Here is a 23127-nt window from a genome sequence, read left to right on the forward strand (position 1 = left end):
AAAGGTGTAGTGATGTATCCCTAGGGTCCTCATTGGTCAATAAAAAGTATAGGCTAAGTCAGGTGAATATCCTAAGTATAAAAGTAATGAGACACAGCAAGCAATCTCCACAGCTGTGTGTGTCCTCAGTGAAGGACACACACAGCTGTGGAGATTGCTTGCTGTGTCTCATTACTTTTATACTTAGGATATTCACCTGACTTAGCCTATACTTTTTATTGACCAATGAGGACCCTAGGGATACATCACTACACCTTTGCCATGCCTGCTCTCCGTTTGGCCCTGGATGGGGTCCCATTTGATCCTGCCCCCTCAGCTCCCAGGGGAGGCATACGCTGCTGCCGTCTCGAGGCCGCACACCTGGAGCCATGGCCAAGCTCAGTGGTACATTGTTACACACATCCACCCCTGAAGAGCGAGCTGGATCTCACGAAACTAGTCGGGTAGTATGATGCCCGTGTACCATGTACTACTTCTACATTTATGTACCAATACTCCTTGTGTATATATTTTATATTGGCAACCGTTGATGTTATTTATCCATGTAAACAATTGTACTTGAATAAACCATATATTATATTTACTACTGTTATGTTTACTGGCGGAAACAGTACCCACTTCATTTAAAGTCCCAGGGCGAATCCTTTGTTGTTTGTTATATATTACAGGGATGGAAGTGTGTCACTGGGTATACCAGACCTTTTCCTTTATCTCTCATTTGTATAGGGAAAAGTGCAGCTGTCAGAATATTACTTAAACGGAACCTGTTTTAATGGTCAAATATCTTGTATGGCTCATGGGAGCTCCCGGAGAACGGTAATAGGCAAATAGTAACTTATTTTCCCCAGGTTGTGTGTGGCTTCATTCGCCTTTGCTTTCCGTGGTATACCATTAGTTCTTGATTAGGTAGGACAAACTCATAGGTCAATAGTGATTGCTAGGACACTGAAGGGCCAAGCCTAACTTACTTACTTTGCTATTTGCATGTTAGGACCTCTGACTTGTAGGGCACCCATGAAGCTCTCCATGAGGGGTGCCCAACCTTTTTAAGAGCGAGAGCCATTTAAGCAACTTGGTAACCAGTTGCGGGCTACAATGAGTGGAGTGGGCGGATGATAGGTCACAGCTAATCTATAGGCCCTCCGATCTCATAGTTTCATAGTTAGTAAGGTTGAATAAAGACACCAGTCCATCCAGTTCAACCTGAGTGAGTGTCTACAATTGTCCCTATCCCTGCACATTGCACACTCTCATCGGTCCCTACCCTCAAGGAGCCCACAATCCAAGGTCCCCATTCATATACTAGGGCCAATTTTGGACAGAAGCCAATTAACCTACCTGCATGTCTTTGGATTGTGAGAGGAAACTGGAGTACCTGGAGGAAACCCACGCAGGTACAGGGAGAACATGTAAACTCCAGGCAGGTAGTGTTGTGGTTGGTATTTTAACCAGTGACCCTTCTTACTGCTATGTGAGAGTGCTAACCACTACACCACTGTGCCGCCCATTACATCTGATCCACCCAGATGGAAGGGGGCAAACTCCCTTCTATTTTTTTATCAGATTTTTAGGACCGGATTGGAGGCAGGCGGGAGTAAACAGACAAAAGTCTGTTTACATCTGCCGCTCTGTAGAGGTGAATTTAGGGTCCGATTGGGTAGGGCTGATCACGTGAAAAGGGCCTAAACTGCTTTCACACTGATGATTACCCACACCGCGGGTGCATTGTAGTGCTGTGGGTTAACTGAACTTTGCCATAGACTCTGCCTGTGGCAAAAGCTAGCGCTGTACAGGAAGCATCGGCTTATGGGCTCTGCTCTGCAGCTGTTTTCTTCCTCTGCCACCAGCTTCATTCACAACACTGATGCTGTGGTATGACGGGTCAGCAGCCTGCGATCTGGGCTTGCTAACCCGCCATTCCAGGGCAGGGGGTCATGGGCCACATCAAAGGGCTCCACGGGCCACTGGTTGGCCACCCCTGCTCTACATGGTATCTGACCATGCATACAGGATCCTCTAGTTGTTTGCAATGCATGGCTATCTGCAGTTTAGGTGAGTGAAAGTGATCACAGATCACTTATAATACTCCCTTTCACTCAAATAGTAATTTCTATTATGCCCCATACACGCAAGCGGATTTTCTGTCGGAAAAAACTTGGATGGTTTTTCCAACGGAATTCCGCTCAAGCTTGGCTTGCAAACACAGTCACACAAAAGATCTCTGAACTTTTGACCACCAAGAACGTGGTGACGTACAACTCTACCACGAGCCGAGAAAATTAAGTTCAATGCTTCCGAGCATGCGTAGGAATTTTGCGTGTCAGAATTTGTACAGACGGACAGAATTTCCAAACTTTTTCTGACCGAAAAATAGAGAACCTGCTCTCAGTCTTTTGCTGGCTGGAATTCTGCCAGCAAAAGTCCAATGGAGCATACACACAGTCGGAATTTCTGACCAAAAAACTCACACCCAACTTTTGCTGGCAGAGTTTCTGATCATGTGTATGGGGCTTAAGTCTTCGTTTAGGGAATTAATTATGCAATCATGATGCCGAAAAAATACTGTTTCATAAAAAAAAAATATTAAGGACATCCTCTGAAATATATATTTTAATGTCTGAAATTGAACATTATTATTATTTTTTTTTAAGAATATTCATATTTTATTATGAAGTGTATTGTATCTTGAATCGCATAGCAGTTTTCTTATTTTCTGTTATTCACAGCACTTGCCCCTGTGCTCAGTCATTACTGTATACAAACATTTAATGTGATCTGATAGATCTCAAGTGATCAGTGATTTAATGTGTTTGTTGATGTGTGATATTTTAAAGATGGCCTCGAGGCAGATTAAAAAAAAACATTTGTTTTTTGATTAGTGCCATTATTTATTCATTAAAAATTACTACATTTATTTGAAAATCAGATTGAATACTGTACATGCCAGAATTTGACCTGCATTTTGCCGCCTGTCACCTGTTGCCAAGTAGCACTTAACTGGGATGGAAAGGCTTGGAATCAGAAGCCAGTCGGGTGTGTGGCTGCACCGACAAGGAATGTGCTAACAGGTGTAGAGTTCAAAGGGATTTATATATCTGGTTATGGTCCTTACTGTCTAATCACAGGCAGGGAGGCAATCTGGGTGTATTGTTCAGCTTTGGTTTACACCAGTGAGACACTACCCAACCTGATTTCAAAGCCACAGATCAGTGCGATTTGGATCAGCAATTTCATTGCAGACAGAAGTCAATGCAAGTCACAGTTAAATTTCAGAAAAGTCGTGCAGGAACCTTTTTCAAAGGCACTGCGACTTGAATTGCAAAGATTTGAATGGTTGCACTGCCAAAAATAGGTTGTGAGTTGTCATGTGATTTTGAACTGTCAAGTCACATGAAAAATCGCATTGGTGAGAACGAGAGAGTTGAACACCAGAAATGATCTGCGTTGCATACTTACACTGGTCCAGAGTGGCATAATATAAGTATGAATATCCTTTACCCGATGGCTTGTTGGGGTAGTTGGAAATCACTGTAGTAGTCAGTGTTACAACCATGCTAGCTACAATCTTCAGTCTCCTGCTCAGGTTCAATGCGAGGGGGCTTCCTCTGCACACTGATCACAGGGGGTCACTTACTCAGCGCTGCCACCACTCATATAATGCCTTATATTTTTTTCAGTGAATACAAGACATTCTCTGATTGGATGTGATGAAGAGGAGATGTCACAATCACCACCTGCTCTAATTAGAGAATGCCTTGTATTGTGATAGAACCCAAGCAGGACCCAGCAGATCACACCTATCACTGCATTAGCACCTACTATTACAGTTGTTTTCAGCTTCCCCAGTGGCCCATCAGATACGAGACAAGCATAGTTACGTTGTGCCAAGATAGACCAATTTAAGTATGCAATTCCAATCATTCCTGGAGTTCAGCTTTAACTGCAGAAAAAAGCTAGGTTTACAACCTAACTGTGCTTTCTGGCAGAGCTGTGTATATCTCTGGACTGGATGGACAAGAATTTAAATCTGCTGGTAGGCAAAACAGCTCCCAAATATGTATTACAATGATGTATTTACCTGTTTGCCTGGAGTTCATTTTTTTCTGGGTGGATGTGTAGCAGTGACAAAGTATGGATGCATAGTAGACTATGCCATTTATTCCTTATTGTTGTAGCATATGTTTGAGTGTTATTAGGTGTTGCCTAATTATGTTGATATGTGTTTTTTTACAGAGCAAAATGAGGAGAATCAGCCTCTTACAAGTAAAGAGGAAGAGGAGAGACGTATAGCGGAAATGGGCCGCCCTGTTTTAGGAGAGCACGTTAAACTTGAAGTAATTATTGAAGAATCATATGAGTTCAAGGTATGTCCCATCAATTGTATTTGTACATAATTTACATAATGTTGTGTTGTTGTTGATATTTATCGTATTTCCCTGAAAATAAGACCTAGCGTGATTTTCCAGGATGGTTGCAATATAAGCCATACCCCAAAAATAAGCCCTCGTTAAAGTGGTTGTAAAATCCTGTAATCTGTAACGGATTATATAACGTGCAATGTGTGTGTTTGTATAACAATATTGTGCAAAATACCTTATTTAAAGCACCGCTGGGCGCTCACGTGACCTCCTGCTGCTCTCCTCCACTCCTCCCAGCTGATGTCAGCAGGGGATCTCGGCCCCTCTCTCTGTCTCTGCAGTGCTCAGAGTGAGGAAGAGAGTCCTAGCGGGTCATGTGAGCACCCATCGGTGCTGTAAATAAGGTATTTTTCACAATAATGTTATACAAACACACACATTGTACATTATAAAATTCTGTAACATAGCCGGCTTTCTTAATGCTAATGATAAATGCTAATGACTCCTGAACTGACAGGCAGGGAGGGAGGGGGAGAGAAGACAGGGGACACAGGAACTGGCAAATGAGAGCTGAGTGTTCAATCTAACGGAAAAGTATGAAGTTACAGTATTTTATATACAGTATTTACTAATTAAGAATGCTTATTTTTTTAATACATTTGATTGTTTTATTCCTGTAAAAAAAAAAAAAAAAAAGAACATATGTGCAAAACAGATTTCCTTTCAACACACAATTTGGAAATAATTTAACAATGAATAAAAAAGACACCCCCTGAAAATAAGCCTTCATGCATCTTCTGTTGCCAAAATGAATATACAACCTGGTCTTATATTCGGGGAAACTAGGTATATCCGTTTTTTATGGATGCTGGCATGGAAGCCATTCCCAGCTTCACATGCCTCTTGGGGATCTGAGTCTGAATCCATGCATGACCATTAGGACCTTTATTTATTATACCATTTATTTTAGATTAAACAACAAACAGTGGGGCAAAGGGCAATTCCTTTTCATGTCTTGGTAAAGCCCACAGAAAAAAAAACTTTCTTGTTGTCTCTGGAAGTTGTAAAAAGGCAATAATTACCAGCATCCCCCCCCCCCAAAACCTATGGGGGAGTGCTGGTAATTATTGCCTTTTTACAACTTTCAAAGATAACAACAAGAACGTTTTTTTTTTTTTTTTTTTTTTTGGGTGGGTGTACTTAGTGTTCTTAAATAGTGGATGCTCAATTCGATACTGTATTAATCACACTAACACTGGTAGTTATTATTCTTATAATTACTGTACCCTGAAATTGTACAAAAAGAGTAGGACTTTAACCACTTCAATACTGGGCATTTTCATCCCCTTCCTGCCCAGGCCAATTTTCAGCTTTCAGCGCTGTCGCACACTGACAATTGGTAATGCAATACTGTACCCATCTGAAAATTTTATATTTTTTTCACACAAATAGAGTTTTCATTTTGTGCCATTTAATCACCACTGGGTTTTTTATTGTTTGCTAAACAGAAATTTAAAAAAAAAAGTTTTTTTTTTTTCATTTCTGATTTTACAAATAAACAATAAAAAATCTTTCTTCATAAATTTAGACCAACATGTATTCTGCTCCATTTCTTTGGTTAAGATAACCTACATCAGTGTTTAATAATTATCTGAAAATTGATCAATCATGATGTACTGATGGCCTATCTCATTTCTTGAGGCTCGCAAACACCAGGACAATACACATATCCCCCAAATAGCCCCTTTTTTGAAAAGTAAACAGCCCAGGTTATTTATTAAGAGGCATGGCAAGTTTTTTTACCTTGTAATTTATTGTCACAATTTTTTGGAAAATGAAGGAATAAAAAAAAATCATAATTTTTTTTTTTTTTTTTTTTTTTACATACTGTCACCAGTGCAGTACAGAGTCATCATATAACTGATGTAGCGGTGATCAGGGACACTGACTAGTGACAGTATGTAAAAAAAAGTAAAAAAAAATGTAATCTTTTTTTTTTTTATTACGATTTTTTTAACACACTGGGACCAGGCTAATACAGTGTTACCATAGTTACACTGTACTACTCTGGGGAAGGGATCAGGATTTTTTATTTTATTTTTTAATGAATTTAATTGGTATAAGCAACCATTTTTACTGAATGAAACGGATTTATTCAGTGAGTATTATTGTGATTAGCTGTAATTGGCTACAGCTAATCACATGGTACAGATGGGCTGTGATTGGCCATGTCTGTACCATGTGATCACTGTGACCAATCACAGCCACAGCAACACAATTGAACACAATGGATGGCATGAAAGGAAGCCATCTATTGTTTACAACTGTCATGTGATCTGCTGTGATTGGTCTTAGTGATCACATGGTACTGGCAGCAGGCCAGTACAGTGATCTCTCATCGGCGATGTCCAGTAGACACCGCCCTTGTCAGACAGTGCTCGCAGTACACCCGGCATGTGACGTCCATCTGGAACCACGCGGACTTCATTTTGCAATAGGCTGGGCGGGAAGTGAATAATGCTGGGGAGTGAAGGCTGGTCATCCATTCCAACAGAACAGTTACTGTAGCTCCAATTGCTGAAAAGGGTAATGCTGGTTCCGATAGAAAGGTGTCAGAACACACAGTGCATTGCAGTTTGTTTTGTATGAGGCTGCGTAGCCACAGGCTGGTCAGGGTGCCCATGATAACCTGTGTCCACAACCAAAAGTGCCTAAAATGGGTATGTGAGTATCAGAACTGGACCTTGGAGCAATGGAAGATAGAGGCCTGGTCTGAAGAATTCAACAGTTGTTTGAAGAACCCAACAACAAGTTTGAGGTGATCAATGAGCCTCCAAATGCACTAGAAAATCCAATCCATGGAGGCCCCACCTCACAACTTACAGGACTTAAAAGAACTGCTGCTGACGGCTTGGTACCAGCTCCCACAGGATAGCTTCAAAGGTCTAGTGGAGTCATTACCTTGATGGGTTATGGTGGGTGGTCATAATGTCATGGTGTATATCAATTGCACAAAAGAAGATACCAGTTGATTTAGCTGGAGTTGGTGTGGGACTTGTCTAAGTCTCTGCTCTTATATGCACTGGCTGTGGTAGGTGTTGTTTAGCTGACCATACACTAGTAGATTTTCCAAAATTCTACTTTTTATGACTTGACGACATCTTTCGAAATTACATACTTCAAAAAATGTTTGCTTTTAACATTCCACTATAGAGTAAATGGACTTTCTTGAAGGTAAACCATATTCACTGTTAAAAATTCATTTGTTTGAGAAAATTTCCATTCTGTTCCTTCAAATCATCACTGATCAATTTAACCCCTTTAATGATTATAAAATGGAATAAACATTCCTAAAATTAAAATTTTCTAATGATATTCTACTAATGTATGGCCAGCTTTAGATTTGGATTAGCACTCCTTCACACGTATGGTGTATAATGACTGCCGGGCTTGTACAGTGTAATCAGAGCAAATAATTGTAAAGTAAATCACTTGAACCTTTCTGTTTCGGGAACTATATATTATATACATCTGTGAACTTTTCCAATCAGCAGAAAGAATGAGTATCTCCTGGCAAACTCTGAGTTTATTGAGATAAACATCTGCTGACACGGGAAAAGGTAAAATGAAAAAGGGATGATTTATGAATGAAGGTTCCTCTCACATGTTCATAGAATGCAGGAACCGTTTGTCATTTTGCTGTACTTTTTACAAAACTAGTGGTAATATAATACAGATACAGTTTTCGCTTCAACTGGAATTGTTTAGCGACAGGCGCCCCCGAGGGAATCATTTTTTTTAAGAGGATTACTGAAACTCCACACAAATATTTTATGATAATCTGAGGGACTGAGACAAAGCTTTATTTTGTATTTGTCATCCCCATTTAAATCAATCTTTGTCATTGGATCAACAGATTCTGTGTCATGGATTTGATCCTCTATGGAAGGGTTTCTCAGTCTGAATAGGTCCTGAATGCTCTCAGTGTAGTACCAAAAGGATCTCCCTTCTGCATCTTTATCTCCTGAATGAGATCATGCCATACTAGAAGTACACAAAAATATTCATGTCACCCTTTGTTGACATCACAGTCGTTACAATGTCACACACATTGCTTCACCCTCCTCAGTGATCTGGAGAACATCGATCATACTTGAGGGATCATTTTGGTAAACAGTTTTTCCCAATGAATTTTAAATCATATACAATAAGTCAAAAAAAAAAAAAAAAGATTTTGCTTATGTGATTAGAAAACAAACTAGTCTTTAGAGTCTTAAATAAAAATCTTTTATTTTAAAAACAAGATGCCATGGAATATAAAAGCGGTCACTTTACACAAAGAGATGCTAATTCCTATAAATGCAGAGGCACCAGCAGATTTAACTTTTAATGAGCCCAGAAATCTTATTTGTGACTTAAAGTGTTCCTAAATCCAGGACCCTGCATTCACTATATCTGGTCTCCCACAGTACACAGAACATGGAAATGCAATTATTTTAGTAAATATAAACGGCTAAATACCTTTTCTTATCAGCCGTTACAGCAGTCTTGTGACTTTTATCCATGTCTAGTTAAAGCTTGTAGGAGGAGTTTTCATTCTCCCATGATTGTCTTATGAGGCTGCAGGACCCCTGACCCTCTGTCAGGACAGTGCTGATTGGCCCTGTGCTGATCACATGCACTCTCCCAAAAAAAAAAACTCTCTAGCAATACACACCAAACTGAGAATAATTAGCTGGCCCCCTAGCCTCTGTTCTATCAGGAGATGGGTTGGGGACTGTGGAAGAAGGGCAGGATCATAGAAGGCCAGATCAAACTGACTTTTTACACAATGCAGAGGATTAACCCCTTATCTTCCACAGTGAGTATAACAAGCATGCTGATTTTACTGTTGAGGGTTTAGTAACACTTTAAAGGACTTTCAGTTTGGACTCTAAAGACTAGTGATGCGGTAATACTATTGCCTTCTTTACCTTAAAATTCTACCCAGGGTTTCCCTTTGAGGCCCACAGTTATCAAAGAACTCCCTAACCAGATCCACTGAGCTTTAGCAACTAGATTCCATAGATACCATCAAATATATCATCCATATCGTTCAAATTCCCTGCCTGTGCTGAAGCATGTATATGGGCCACACATACTTGACACAGTGGGGGAGATTTACTAAAACTGGAGAGTGCAATATCTGGTACAGCTTTGCATAGAAACCAATCAGCTTCCAGGTTTCATTGTGAAAGCTTAATTCAACAAGCTAACATTGGAGGCTGATTGGCTACCATGCAGAGCTGTACCAGATTCTGAGTGCTCCAGTAAGTTTTGGTAAATCTTCCCCGGTATGGCATGCTTTTTCACCCATTAGTTACTCTGCAATTGTTTAATAATCCTTTAAAGATATCTTAAAACATTGCACGTAAGCCAAACCTATGTGTGATGAGGGTCCAGATCGGAACCACTAAGGAGCTCACAGATTTTCCTATCTCTGTTGCAAAGGATATTCTTTATTTATTTTATCTAAATGTAATTGCTAAATGCTATTACTATGGACAACAACCTTCTCGACCCCCTACAGTCTGGCTTCCGCCCACACCATTCTACTAAAACTACCCTACTAAAACTCACCAATGACCTAATAACTGCTTAAACTAATGGGCACTACTCCATACTCATACTTTTAGACCTCGCTGCTGCCTTTGACACAGTTGACCACCTGCTCCTCCTCAGCAAATTACACAAGCTTGGCCTTCGTGATTCTGCTTTATCCTGGTTCTCCTCCTACCTATTTCAGCACACTCTTAGTGTCACTTACAACTCCATCTCATCCACTTCCCTTCCTCTTTCTGTTGGGGTACCCCAAGGCTCTGTCCTTTGGCCTCTCCTATTCTCACTCTATACCTCTTCCCTGGGCCAGCTGATAACCTCCCATGGCTTCCAATACCACATCTATGCTGACGAAACCCAGATCTATCTCTCCACTCCTCAACTCACCCCCTCGATCTCTTCACGGATCTCAAACTTTCTGAATGACATATCAATATGGATGTCACACCACTTCCTCAAACTCAATGTTTCTAAAACTGAGCTTGTTATATTTCCTCCTTCATAGTCTCACCCCGCCCCCGTGACTTCACCATTAATATCAACAACACAACCATTGGTCCCTCCACACCACACATGCCAGGGTCCTGGGTGTAATCCTTGACTCTGACCTCTCCTTCAGCCCCATATCCAATCACTGGCTAAATGATGCCACCTTAAGCTTCACAACATCTCCAGAATTCGACCCTTTCTTACTAATGACACCACAAAGCAACTTATTCACTCCTTGATTATTTCCCGCCTTGACTACTTGAAAGAAAAAAGGGGGGAAGGAGACAGGGAATGGAAAAACACAATAAAACCTCAACAAAAAATGTTGGTTGTGTTGGACTTGGTTTTTCGTTTTATAGTGTATCCACAGAACCACCCTGTGATAGACACAAATCATATCTATTTCAACCGCCTTGACTACTGCAACTCTCTCCTTAATGGCCTACCCTTAAGCAGGTTATCCCCCCTTCAGTCTATTATGAATTCTGCTGCTAGACTAATACGCCTCACTAACCGATCCATGACTGCTGCTTCTCTCTGCCAATCCCTTCAATGGCTCCCCCTACCCCACTGTGTAAAATTCAAAATGCTAACCATAATATGCAAGGCCATTCACAAAATCGTCCCCATCTCGTCACCAACCTCATCTGCATATATCGCCCAAATAGTTCCCCCCTCTCCTCACAGGACCTCCTGCTCTCTAGATACCTTTTTACCTCCTCCCATGCTCGCCTTCAAGACTTCTCCAGAGCCTCTTCCATCCTATGGAACTCCCTGCCCCAGTATATCTGATCAGCCTCTACCCTGTCCACCTTTAGAAGATCCCTGAAAACTCATTTATTCAGGGAAGCCTATCCCACACCCACCTAACTGTCTCTGAGCCACCCCCATCAAATCATTCTCTGCAGCTATTACCTTTTGTACCACCCTTTAGAATGTAAGCTCTACAAGCAGGGCCTTCCTGTACCTCTTTTGTACTGTAATTGTGTTGTCCCCCCCCCTATACATTGTAAAGCGCGGTGTAAACTGTTGGCGTTATATAAATCGTGTATAATAATAATAATAATAATAGCCAAACAGCTCAGAGTCCCTTGGCAGTTGCATTGTCTGCTAAAGGTATACATTTGCCCTTTCAGCTAAATATTTTTGTATATATTATACTATAAATAGTATTATCCACCAATAGCATGCTGCTCAGTGAAGAGAAAACCAGGGTTGCATCATGCCTCAATGTATACAGTTTTCTTAAAGCGGTTATATATCCGCACAAAATATTATTATTTTTTTAAGCCTGTAAGGCAAAGGCATAATGAGCTAGTATACACCGTCAAGGTCTGGCCTCGTCTGCCGGACCTTCAGATGGACAATCACAGCGCATGCTGTGCTGACTTCAGTGGCTGCATGCAAAGTGAATATCTCTTACACCATACAGGTTTAGGAGATATTCATTTTACCTACTGGTAAACCTTATTATAGGCTTACCTGTAGGTAAAAATGAAAAAAAGGGTATTAATTAAAAAAAAATCTATACAAATACTGCAGCTGCTGACTTTTAATAATCGGACACTTACCTGTCCCAGGGTCCAGCGATGCGGGGGATCGAAGCCCCGCTCGTCTCCCCCTCCACTTGGCAGCACTGGCATTGTAACTGTGGGCGCCCAGCTGTGGCTTCACAGCCAGGGCACCCACTGCGCACACGCGCGCCACACAATGTGCCGTGACTGGGCACGAAATCATCTGGGACCTGTGACGTGTCCCAGATGATTGCCTAGAGGGAGGGGGCAGAGCTGATCTCCCTTCCTGCGCCGAGAGAAGTGACGTCAGGAGTCCAGGTGCTGACGGAGGCAGATTACGAGGGACCCCCTAGCTACAGGCATTAAGAGGTGAGTAAAAATAAATAAATACATTTCTCCAAATGTTTTTTTTTATTTTTTATGCACATTAATTAAATTTTATTTTTTTGGGTGAAACTCCACTTTAAGCAAATAATTAAATGCAATTAACAGCTCTTTCTGTTGCAAGCTTACAACTCTAAGCCACAACAGTTAGCAGTGGAGTTGTCAACCAGCTATGCTAGGTTGATCATTGAGCTGCCTATCTGATCGACCTAATAGGCACCCCATTGGTCAGCTGAAGGAGGCGATTGGAAAATGAAAGGGAAACGATACACTGAAGATATTGCAATAGTGTCTTATTGGGACTATTAGCTAACATACTGTCAAAGTATATTTGTACTAGCCCTTTTTAAAATGATTCACTCTTTTTAATGTATAGGAAACTGGATTGAATTGTGTTTTTGTTTAATACCTTCCTGCAGTTCAAGAACTTACTGAAAATTTTTATTTCATCAAAAAATGTAAAAAAAAAAAATGTAAAATCCTTGAAATCCTCACAGACCCAATTTAAATAAATTTTAAACTGTGTGGAGTTTTATTTTGACCCTTGAGTATATTTCTAGGATTTTTGGGCCTGCTAATTTAATCATTGTTCCATGCCATATGTTGCCACAAAGAATAATGCTAGCCATTTCCTCAGAGGAGTCAAGGTTATCTTCTGCAGATTCTTTATTGATGCTTTGTACAACCTGCCAGTATTTATAGGCTGCGGTACACTGTAGACAAATGCACATGGTTATAAATAATTGTTCTTTCATTTTTAGGTGTATTCAGTACAATTTCCATTTTTTCTGCAATACATGGGGAGATTTACAAACACAATGACAAAAGTTATAGTTTGTTGCTGTAGATGGTAGATAATGTTAGTTATAATTTTTTAGGATGGAATAAAGAAAATTCAGGCATCTGGTATGCTTATTTTGCATTTTCTTTACAATGTACGCAAATGAGGACTAGTGAACAACAGAATCAAAAAAAAATACCAGCCTGCTGAAAATGTTCTATTTGCACATGCGTGATAGCGGGCTTTGGAATTCATTTTAAATGACCCAGAAAATCTTTGTTTATTTAGTCAGTCAAAGGAACATAAAAAAAAATTGGATTGTTAAAAATAACACATTGAAATTTAAAGCATACCTGTAACAGTAGAGGCACTAAAACCCAAAATGTATGTATGAATTATTCACTGTTCACTTAGAAAAACGAATGTTAACATTGGAAAGTGTATATTCTCTTCAAAAAGTAAGTGTTGTGTTCAGTTCAATTATAAAAGAAGGATTCCAGGTATGGATATTTTTTTATATGGTTACTTTAGTGCAGTTTTGACTTTGGTGTAATTATGAGTATACCATACCTGGTTGATCCCCCTGGAAGCTGGAAATCACAAAGGTATGGCGTATACTGAGTTATATTGGACCTAGCCGGACCAGTACAATTATGTATAAAATATCCATACATGGAATTCTTCTTTAACCACTTGACCACCGGAAGATTTACCCCCCTTCATGACCAGGCCATTTTTTTGCAATAAGGCACTGAGTTGCTTTAACCAATTCCAGACTGCCGCACGCCGATATCTTTTATGTCCTGTAGGGACGAATAAGCCATCAAGAGAAACCACAAAAAAAGGGAGAGTATGGATTTCACACCTTTGAAGAGAGATGGGGTGGGGGGGGGGGGTGTGATTAAAAGAAAAGGTAAGTATTGTTCCTGTACTGTCAAAGGAAAAGATCAATAAGCCACACATCATGAAGCAGACCCATGTGCATGAAGTGGGATGAATGGCAGCATCAGCCGGGACTCCAGCCAGGTCACGCCCCAATGCATTTCACAATGCCCCTTGGAACTTAGCCATGATTCCCCATGATCCCCCTGATTAAGCTCCAAGGGACAGACCAAAAAATGGGTTGGGGGCATGGCCTGGCTGGAGTCCCAGCTGAGGCAGCATTTCATCTCACTTCATGGGTCTGCTTCATGATGTGCGGTCTATTGATCTTTTCCTTTGACATTGCTGCAGCTTGGAGCTAGGATGAGCTCTATGTCCCTGCCTGCACTCACAGCAGTCTAGTTGGGCTTTATCTCTCTACTTGAGCATCATCTAAATGTTGTCTTTTTGGGTTTTAGTGCCTCTACTGTTACAGGTATGCTTTAACTTACAAAGTGACCCTATACTGATCAGTGTAAGCTCTCTGATCTTTAAAAGATTACATGCATCAAATGTTTCATTGCAGCATTCAGAAAAAAACTTTAAAGGATGTCTGCCAACATGACTGTTATATATGAGAGCTAACACTCCTATTTAGTGTTGGATATTCCCTAGTTTCGGGGCAGTGCTAGTTCCAGGGTAAAGCATGCTTCGGCAGTATAATAGACTGACAGGCCTTAAACAGTGGAAGCCACCAGCATTGGATGGCAGCCTCGATTGAGTCAGGTAGCAGCTGTCCTAAAACAACATTATGGGGGGGGCAGTGCCAACCTTACACCCAAAATTCAAAGATATTATCATGAAAATGCTTACTATGCTGCCAGAACATTGGGTTGGCTAATGGAGAGAAAGGTAGGAAACGTCTGTAATTGCACTGAAATGCTAGTCGACTACATATAATATAGTGCCTGCCTTTTGTGTATATTATACAAAGGACAGATACAGGACCAATCACTAATCCTATTTTTTCTAAAGTCACAGAAGAAGTAAGGAGAAGATAGACTGATCTACAATTTTCTGCTGTGCAAACTTGTATTGCTTTATATAAACATTCTAGATAATATTATTGATCAGACTGAGCGTGTTTTCCTAATGGAAAAGCAAGGGCGAATAGATGTGATACTGATCTCTAAATACATTGAACCTGTAAATAAGTGTTGTATCAGAAATCTCTTTCTCTTTGGAAGGCTTGTTAACTGGTACAAAAGTCAGATAATTTTGTGAGTGTTTGGGGAGAAAGTTCTATGTGTCTAAATTATTTTGCACTTTTAAAAATAACTCTAATGCTCCGTACACACGGTCGGATTTTCTGATGGAAAATGTTCGATGGGAGCTTTTTGGCAGAAATTCCGACTTTGTGTAGGCTCCATCTGACATTTTCCATCGGAATTTCCGTCACACCGTGTTGTACGTCACTGTGTTGTTGACGTTTGCAATTTACAACCAACTTTGTGTGACTGTGTGTATGCCAAACAAGTTTGAGCCAAAAATCCATGGATTTTGTTATCGGAATGTCCGATCAATGTCCGATTGTGTGTACGGGGCATAACTCCTATTTGCCCTATTATTAAATGTGATGTGCTTTCTGAATGGCCTGGCGGTGGTGGAAGAAGGAGTGGGGCCAAACCTCTGGGGCATCTCACCGCACCCCCCTCCCCCTGAAAGGTGGCATATATGGTAGGGAAGGGAGGAAGTAAACAAACAGAGCTTCCCCTTTTGGATGGAGCCCCACTTTAATAGCAGTGAAGTCACAGGGAACCCCAAGAAAGATACTCCTCAGAGTTATTTTGCATACTTAAAACTGTCACCTATCTGGGATACCCCACATTTCTTAAACTATGGCTAAATGTTGAAAGCAGAGAATTTGCTTTTCTATAACATATTAGCGATCTCAAAATGAAAGGAAAGAAGAGAAAACTCTGCATGGGAAATACTTAGGGATGCACCGATACGTTTTTTTTTTCGGCGGGTAGGAGTACAAATACATTCAGTCAAGTACTCGTTGATACTTTGCAGTGCAATTTGCGCCCTTTCAAAATGATTAGACGCAAGTCCTACTGCAAAGAATCGCATGCAATTTGTACAGGAATGCAGTGCGATTCCTGCCCGAATCACATGCAATTTCCGCTACCGCACCTGTGTGTAAACCCAGAAAAGAAAGCAAAGCGCCGTGTAATGCAACAATAGGCAGTTTATTAAAATATTATAACAACTCACCAAGTAAATATCTAATCAAATCCATATCTGCATTGTCCCTGTCCCGCCGATGATAGCAAACCACAGTCGCTGGAGATGCTCACAGGGCTGGAATAGAAGTTCTGGGACTCCTGTGGGTATAAGGTGGAAGTGATGTCAGCTTGGGGACGGACTGACTGACATCTCCTCCAACTCTATGAGCACCTCCAGCAGCCGTGGTTTGCTATCATCGGTGGGACGGGGACACTGCAGATATGGATTTTACTAGATATTTACTTTGTGAGTTGTTATAACATTTAATAAACTGCCTATGGCTGCACTACATGGAATTTTCCTTTCTTTACTGGGTTCATGCATATAGGAACAGTGGGGGAAATTGCAAGCGATTGGAACAGGAAATGCTCTGCATTCCTGTTCAAGTTGCAGGCAATTCTTTTCAGTGTAATTTGCAGCCATTCATTTTGTATGAAGGCAAATTGCACTGCGAAGTATTGGTTTTGGTATCGGGAGCATTTTCACGAGTACGAATATCAGCATCAGTATAGGTGCATCCCTAGAAATAATATTACTGCGGTTTGTTAAGATGAGGATAATTAAATACCTTTCTGAGTGTAGACCAAAACAATGAAAATAGTACTGATAAAATGCCCCCACCAAAACCTGTGTCAGTCAGATCAGTGTGTGAAAAGACTGGTGCACAAAAGAGAGGATTGGCTTGTCAAGCTCCCATAGACTTCAACAAAAAGGTTTGTGTCTGCACACAGACACCGACTCCCTGTTGCATAAATGTGAATGAGATGGGTAAAAGATGGCTTCAGCTCCTGTTCCCCAGCTGTAGAGAATTTATCAGATGTGTATCGCCTTTTTTAGGGCTTAATCCTAAATGATTCAGCCCCCAAAAGGGCGAAGCCCATCTGAGGAGTTCTCTACAGACAGAGAATAGGAACTGAAGCCATCTTTTACCCATGACATTCACATTTATACAAAAGGAAAGCAGTGTCTGTCTGCACATGGCCACCATTTTGTTGATTCTACTGGAACCTTTCTGAGTGTATTTGTTGTTTATTTTTTTTACTAGTATGTATGGTGAATGAGGGTCAGGTAGGTGAAAATATACCCTTTCTATGTGGCAAATTAGCTTACAAAGGCATGCCACATCCAATATTACTCACAGAAACAATACATCCCTCACAGGAAAAACCTGTGTGGGTAAAGGTGGATTTTAAAGGCACAACATGAGATAATGTATGTACATATATAAAAAGATTATTTTATTTCAGAATTACTTAAAAACTAGTAAAAAAAAACATGGCAAAAAGGGGGCTTCACAGCGAGCCCAAACAGAGGGGGGGGGGGAAGAAAACATGACAAGAGCAGCCATGAATGTCCTATAGTCTGTCAAATGTACATCTTTCAGATACTCTTGTCCAGTTCTGAAGATCAAGGCATTTCACTTAACTTGTAGCTTCTCCAGAACCATTTGTTTATGAGAGTACAAACAATTGATAACGGTAATATGTGCGGATTTCTGAACAACCAGTCTGAGGGGCAGGCACAAGTCACCCAAATGTTATCAAACCAGGAGGAATCATACAATGGCATTAAAGGACCACAAGCTTAGCTGGTATTCAAGCCTATTCCCATTCTATAACGTAGAGGAGAATTATAAACAGGGCATGGACCAACTTAAATGATATTGCATATAATCTATTTCAAAAGAGGAGAAGGTATGGTATGAACAGTGTGGGGAGGATAGTAGTTGTGGCCCAAAGTCTCACATGTTGATCAAACACCCTGTAGTCTCTCATGTGTTTCCTTCTCCTGCCAAACAGCCACCATGCAACTCTTTTTATGTTGGCACCCTTTTCTGGGCACTTGGAGTAACAAAGAGCCCTGTTCACCTCTGTTGGGAACCCCCTGCTGATGCCACCAGAACCATACTGCCTGGTATCAGCATGACAGGAGGCCAAATGCCTACTACACACTGGTCTGCAGCAATTGGAGTTCTATAATAAATAGAACAAAAGGGTTTCAAAAACAAAACTGCCTTCCAACTGCTTTAAGGGTAAAAAATATGTTTCAGCACTTTGGAGAGCTCCAGCCAACACATTCACAAGCAGCTATTACTGTGCTTTAAAGATTGCCCAACATATTTAGGGCCTGTGTGGATTTTTGTCAATGTTATCAGTTTGACATCAGTTTGGGAGACTTCTAATCATGTATAATTTATTGACAGGTGCTTTTGACCTGCAGTTGTTCTCTTTCTGACCTACTTCAAGCTGTTTTTTTCATTCCCATGTGTGTATGCAATATCCATCTGATGCGAACAAACACCTGCCAACACAGGCATTAGACCCCTAATGTGCTGAATGTTATCATTGATTGTTCAGTAACTATGTCAGAATTTCCAGAAGCAACTTTAAAAATATGCTTGGTGATTGGTCCATTGCTTTCACATTGTCTTTAGTGCCAACTAGATATTTCTAGGACTCATTTAGATTCCCTGTTCATATCAATGCAATTTCTCCTGTGTCTGCCATCATGCTGCTATGAACGACAGTGGAAATCACAATATTCTCTATGGTTATTGGTGCAGTTCGATTTTTGTCCTTCATGGGCAAAACATAGGTTTGCTTTAAAGATCAGATCGCTGACAAAATTGAACAGACGTTATTCTTCATTCTGTGCCTGTGTGTAGAAGAGCCGGGGGAGCAGGGCAGTTTTCAAACAAGTAAAAGTCAGTTTTTGGAAATGCTGGGTAAAATTATCTGGACTTGTAGATGGATGGTTCTTCACTGAATAATACCCCCTTGGGACTAGAATGACACATGTATAAAGCATCTATAAAATGTTCTGGAGTTCATTTACATATATAAGTGGTTCGTGTGATTGTACACCAACATACTTAAACCAAAGTACATTTTGTATTCCAATACCATCTTATTACAAAATATTGGAGAGTAAATTCTTTACTGCACAAAAAATTGATTTTTGTTTAAAAGTGAATAATTGTTTGTATGTATCATTGACGTGCCTTTGAAAAAAAAAAACGCTAAGCTGTTAAATCTTTCAAGACTGTATAAATAATTCAGCATTTTATGTGACTTATATACTGGAGGCTTTGCAAGAAGCTATTTTCATTTTAATTATCTGAAGTCACATGACTGCCTCTTCTAGTGTACATAGAAAAGTGTAACATGGAAGCAACTCATTGTTTGGTAAAATATTAAAGCTGAAATCTAGGCAAACAGCTAAACACTCAGTTGGAATTTAGACAGTGAATAAACATGTTTTACCTGTGATTCTGTTCTAATCTTGTGATCTAGACACCCCTGCCAAACAACACAATCAGACCCTACACTCTTAGGCCGCGTACACACGGGCGGACTGTTCGCCCAACTTTGTTCGTCAAACAGTTTGACAAACAGTCCGCTCAAAATTAGCATGAGCGGACTTGACCACACACGACGAACGAACAGTCCGCTGAAAACTTGCGTGATGACGTGAACGGCACGTACGACGGGACGAGAAATTCGGCGTCCGATACACTGCAATGCAACCTTCGCCGTGTGAATTCTTTCTGAGCATGCGCGAGACTTAGTTTGCCGAACAAGCCTACACACGAGTGGACTGTTCGCTCAAACCAAGTTTCAGCGGACAGTCTTACGGAAATTCCGAAAAACTTTGTTCGTCAGACTGTCCGCTGAAACTGTCCGCTGAAGCCCACACACGAGCGGACTGTCCGCTGAAACACTGTTCAGCGGACAAAGTTGGACGAACAGTCCGCCCGTGTGTACGCGGCCTTATGCCGCGTACACACGTATCAGACTATCCGGCGGACTTAGTCTGGTGGACAAACCGCCAGACTGTCTGCCGGACTGTCCAAACGAGCTACCTGCCCACACACGGTACTTTTGCGGCGGACTATCCACCGTACTTTTGAAATGAATGGGCTCGCCCACACACACGGAGGAAAGTCATTTCATTTTGAGCGCAGCTCCAGGTAGCCGGGACTAGCGAAGGAATCGTCGCTGGCCCCGTCACCTGGTATGGAGTTAAAGGAGAAGCCCTACGCTGAAAAAACGTCAAAAAACAAGTAAAAAAAAGTCAGCCAGAGCCCACATACGGGGGGATTGTCCGCCGGACTTTTCCACTGGACAATTCGATCGTATGTACGCAGTATTAGAGACCTCTCTGCAAACTACCTTGCTGAAAGAAAACTACAGATTGGACAGTACTATACAATCAAAAGAGCCCAATTGGCTTATAGTGCTTCTCTTGCCTTTCCCTGTATGAGGGATGCTGTATAGAAGGTTACAAGAGGATGATATAAGGGCAAATTGGGACATTTTCCTAGCTGCATGTAAAAAAACTGTTTAATTATGTTTTTTAATTAATTCACTGGCTTTTTATATCTTCCTGGAGTTTTGCTTTTAGGCCTGGTTCACATATATGCGAATTGGATGTGGAAATTCACATGACAGGAGAGCTCTGGGGTTGCCATGGTCCACAGTGAAAAAGGGTCTTGTGCGTCTTCTGGTCCAATTCAGGTGTGAATTCAGGCCAAAATGTGGACCTAATTTCGCACCGTAATCGGTGAACAGGGACGTACCAGACCCCATGCTGTGAGCCGCGACTGCAGCATATGTGAATAGAACCTAAGACTATGTACACCCAAGCCAGTTTATTTGTAACAATGCATTTGCACTTATTTTCTTTGAGAACATACAGTACATTTCTCTATCCGTGAATGTGGCAAATTATCTGAAAGGAACAGTTTGATTGATCCTTTAATTTTTGACCTGCTTCTTTAAAAAATGGTAACTGGATTCTGATTGGTTGTAACAAATAACACACTCACTTTTGATAAATACATATAGAAAACCAAAAGTAAACCCCTCTCCTTATTCACTCAGACATTACCTGATTTGTTTAAAGAGGAACTTATTAACTGCAAAGGTTATAAATCAATTTGGGTGCGCCTTTGCAAACCAAAATATTACCTATGAAAAGTAGCAGTAGAACTGTGGGAAAGATCCAGCAGGCTTCCTTCAGAAATGTACAAGAGGGTGCAGAGACAAGACCAGTAACCCTGCACACGTAGAGAGAACAGCAGTGACCAGTCTTTATTATAGGAAGCTCCTGCACAGAGCTAAAGTTTCACACTGGATTAATAAACAGATTTTTTTTTTTTATTAGTGGTATTTTATATTATTTTATTTTTTATAGTGTCAACAATTTATGTAGCATTTTACATATATTGTACATTCCCTGAAAAATAAAATAATAAATAAAAAAAATTATAACATTTTCTTTCTGTACTTTCACCAGTCAGTTTCCCTGTTCACTGCCACACCAGGTATATAATGATGCTGTACCGCACTGGTGATAGTATGCAAAAAAAAAATTTAAACATTTTTTCTTTTTAATTTTTTCATTTTCTAAAAAATTATGACAAGAAATTGCAACGTCAAAAAAACCTGCTATGCCTCTTACTAAATACCTTGGACTGTCTACTTTCCAAAAAGGGGTATTTCTACTGTCCTGGCATTTTAGCACCTGATAGTCCGTCAGTACAATTTTCAGATATATACCATAGGTTGTGGACTCTATAAATTTCTTACAGACCAAATAATATTCACTTATTTTGGTTATTTTCACCAAAGAAATGTATCATAATAGATTCTGGGCTAAATTTATGAAGAACAATTATTTATTTGCAAAATTTTTATAACAGGAACAAAATGTTTTGTTTATTTAGCAAAAAATAAAAAAACTCAGCGGTGATTAAATGCAACCAAAAGAAAGCTTTATGTGTGTGAACAAAATGACAAAAAATTTAGCTTGGGTACAGTGTTGCATGACCGCGCAATTGTTATTCAAAATGTGACAGCGCTGAAAGCTAAAAATTGGCATGGGCAGGAAGGAGGTAAAAGTGCCCGGTATTGAGGTGGTTAAAAGTTGTTGTTTCATCTTCTGTTTTAAATCAGAATATAATATACATTTTCATATTTTTCAGATATGTAGTAAATGGAATGGGATATTGAATGATTACTATGCAGGGTAACTGGAGAATAGATGAATTAATATGGAGCTTTTTTGTTTAATTTCATAGGAATTCTCTTTTTTTCTAAGTACATGTCTCTCATGATAACTGTATCACTTACTTTGCAGTAACCTTGGTTTATTATCCTGTCTTCAGAATAATAACAGGTAGAGTTATTGAAATAACAGAATGGTAATATAGCATACTAGCATAGTAAAAATACCTTTCAAAGATCTGTTCTGCAGTGGTCCCTAAGGTATAACAGCTGCACCTGCCAAATGGTCACAATTTCCTCTGTAGTTTTGGTATGAAATTTAAGTGAACGCTTCTGATGAGTCCCTTGCTTCTTTTCTTCCTCTGCAGAGCACTGTGGACAAACTTATTAAAAAGACAAATCTCGCTCTTGTGGTTGGAACAAACAGCTGGAGAGAGCAATTCATTGAAGCAATCACAGTTAGCGCTGGTAAGTTTGTATGTTTTGCATGCGGTCTTATGTTTTATAAAATCATCCCTGAGCCTTATAAGTAGTTATATGAAGACAGAGAGTAACCAATCTTTATAATCTTCATAAACATGCAAATGCAGAACGTTAGCAAAATCATTACAGGGCCCTCAGGCTTTCATACTTAAAAAAATCCTTTACTGAGACCTGGATTTTTGTAAAGCACTAGACACATGGCATACTAATTTCTTTGTATGGTTCTTGTTATGTCCTTGTGCTAATGGCAATCTGCTAAGACCCGGTTTGTTGTGCTATTGGAATTTTGGCAAAGTCCAGGCCCTACAGGTATACACAAGGACTTGAGATGTCTCCAGGGGACATCGGGGTATCAAGTCTCA

The 23127-nt window shown here is 40.3% G+C and overlaps 1 protein-coding gene across 11 annotated transcripts in view; it reads left to right on the top strand.

Moving 5' to 3' along the window:
- LOC143987408 (sodium/calcium exchanger 1) overlaps positions 1–23127 on the top strand; it is a 688674-nt gene that overhangs the window by 627513 nt on the left and 38034 nt on the right. For all 11 annotated transcript variants that reach the window (XM_077486095.1, XM_077486102.1, XM_077486100.1 and 8 more), the window contains 2 exons: positions 4234–4364; positions 22651–22750. In XM_077486095.1, the coding sequence (XP_077342221.1) occupies positions 4234–4364; positions 22651–22750 (231 nt within the window). The remainder of the gene's footprint in view (positions 1–4233; positions 4365–22650; positions 22751–23127) is intronic.

This window comes from Lithobates pipiens, unplaced genomic scaffold (assembly GCF_037356315.1).
Source record: "Lithobates pipiens isolate NorthernLeopardFrog02 unplaced genomic scaffold, aLitPip1_a1.2 Scaffold_18, whole genome shotgun sequence".
NCBI lineage: Eukaryota > Metazoa > Chordata > Amphibia > Anura > Ranidae > Lithobates > Lithobates pipiens.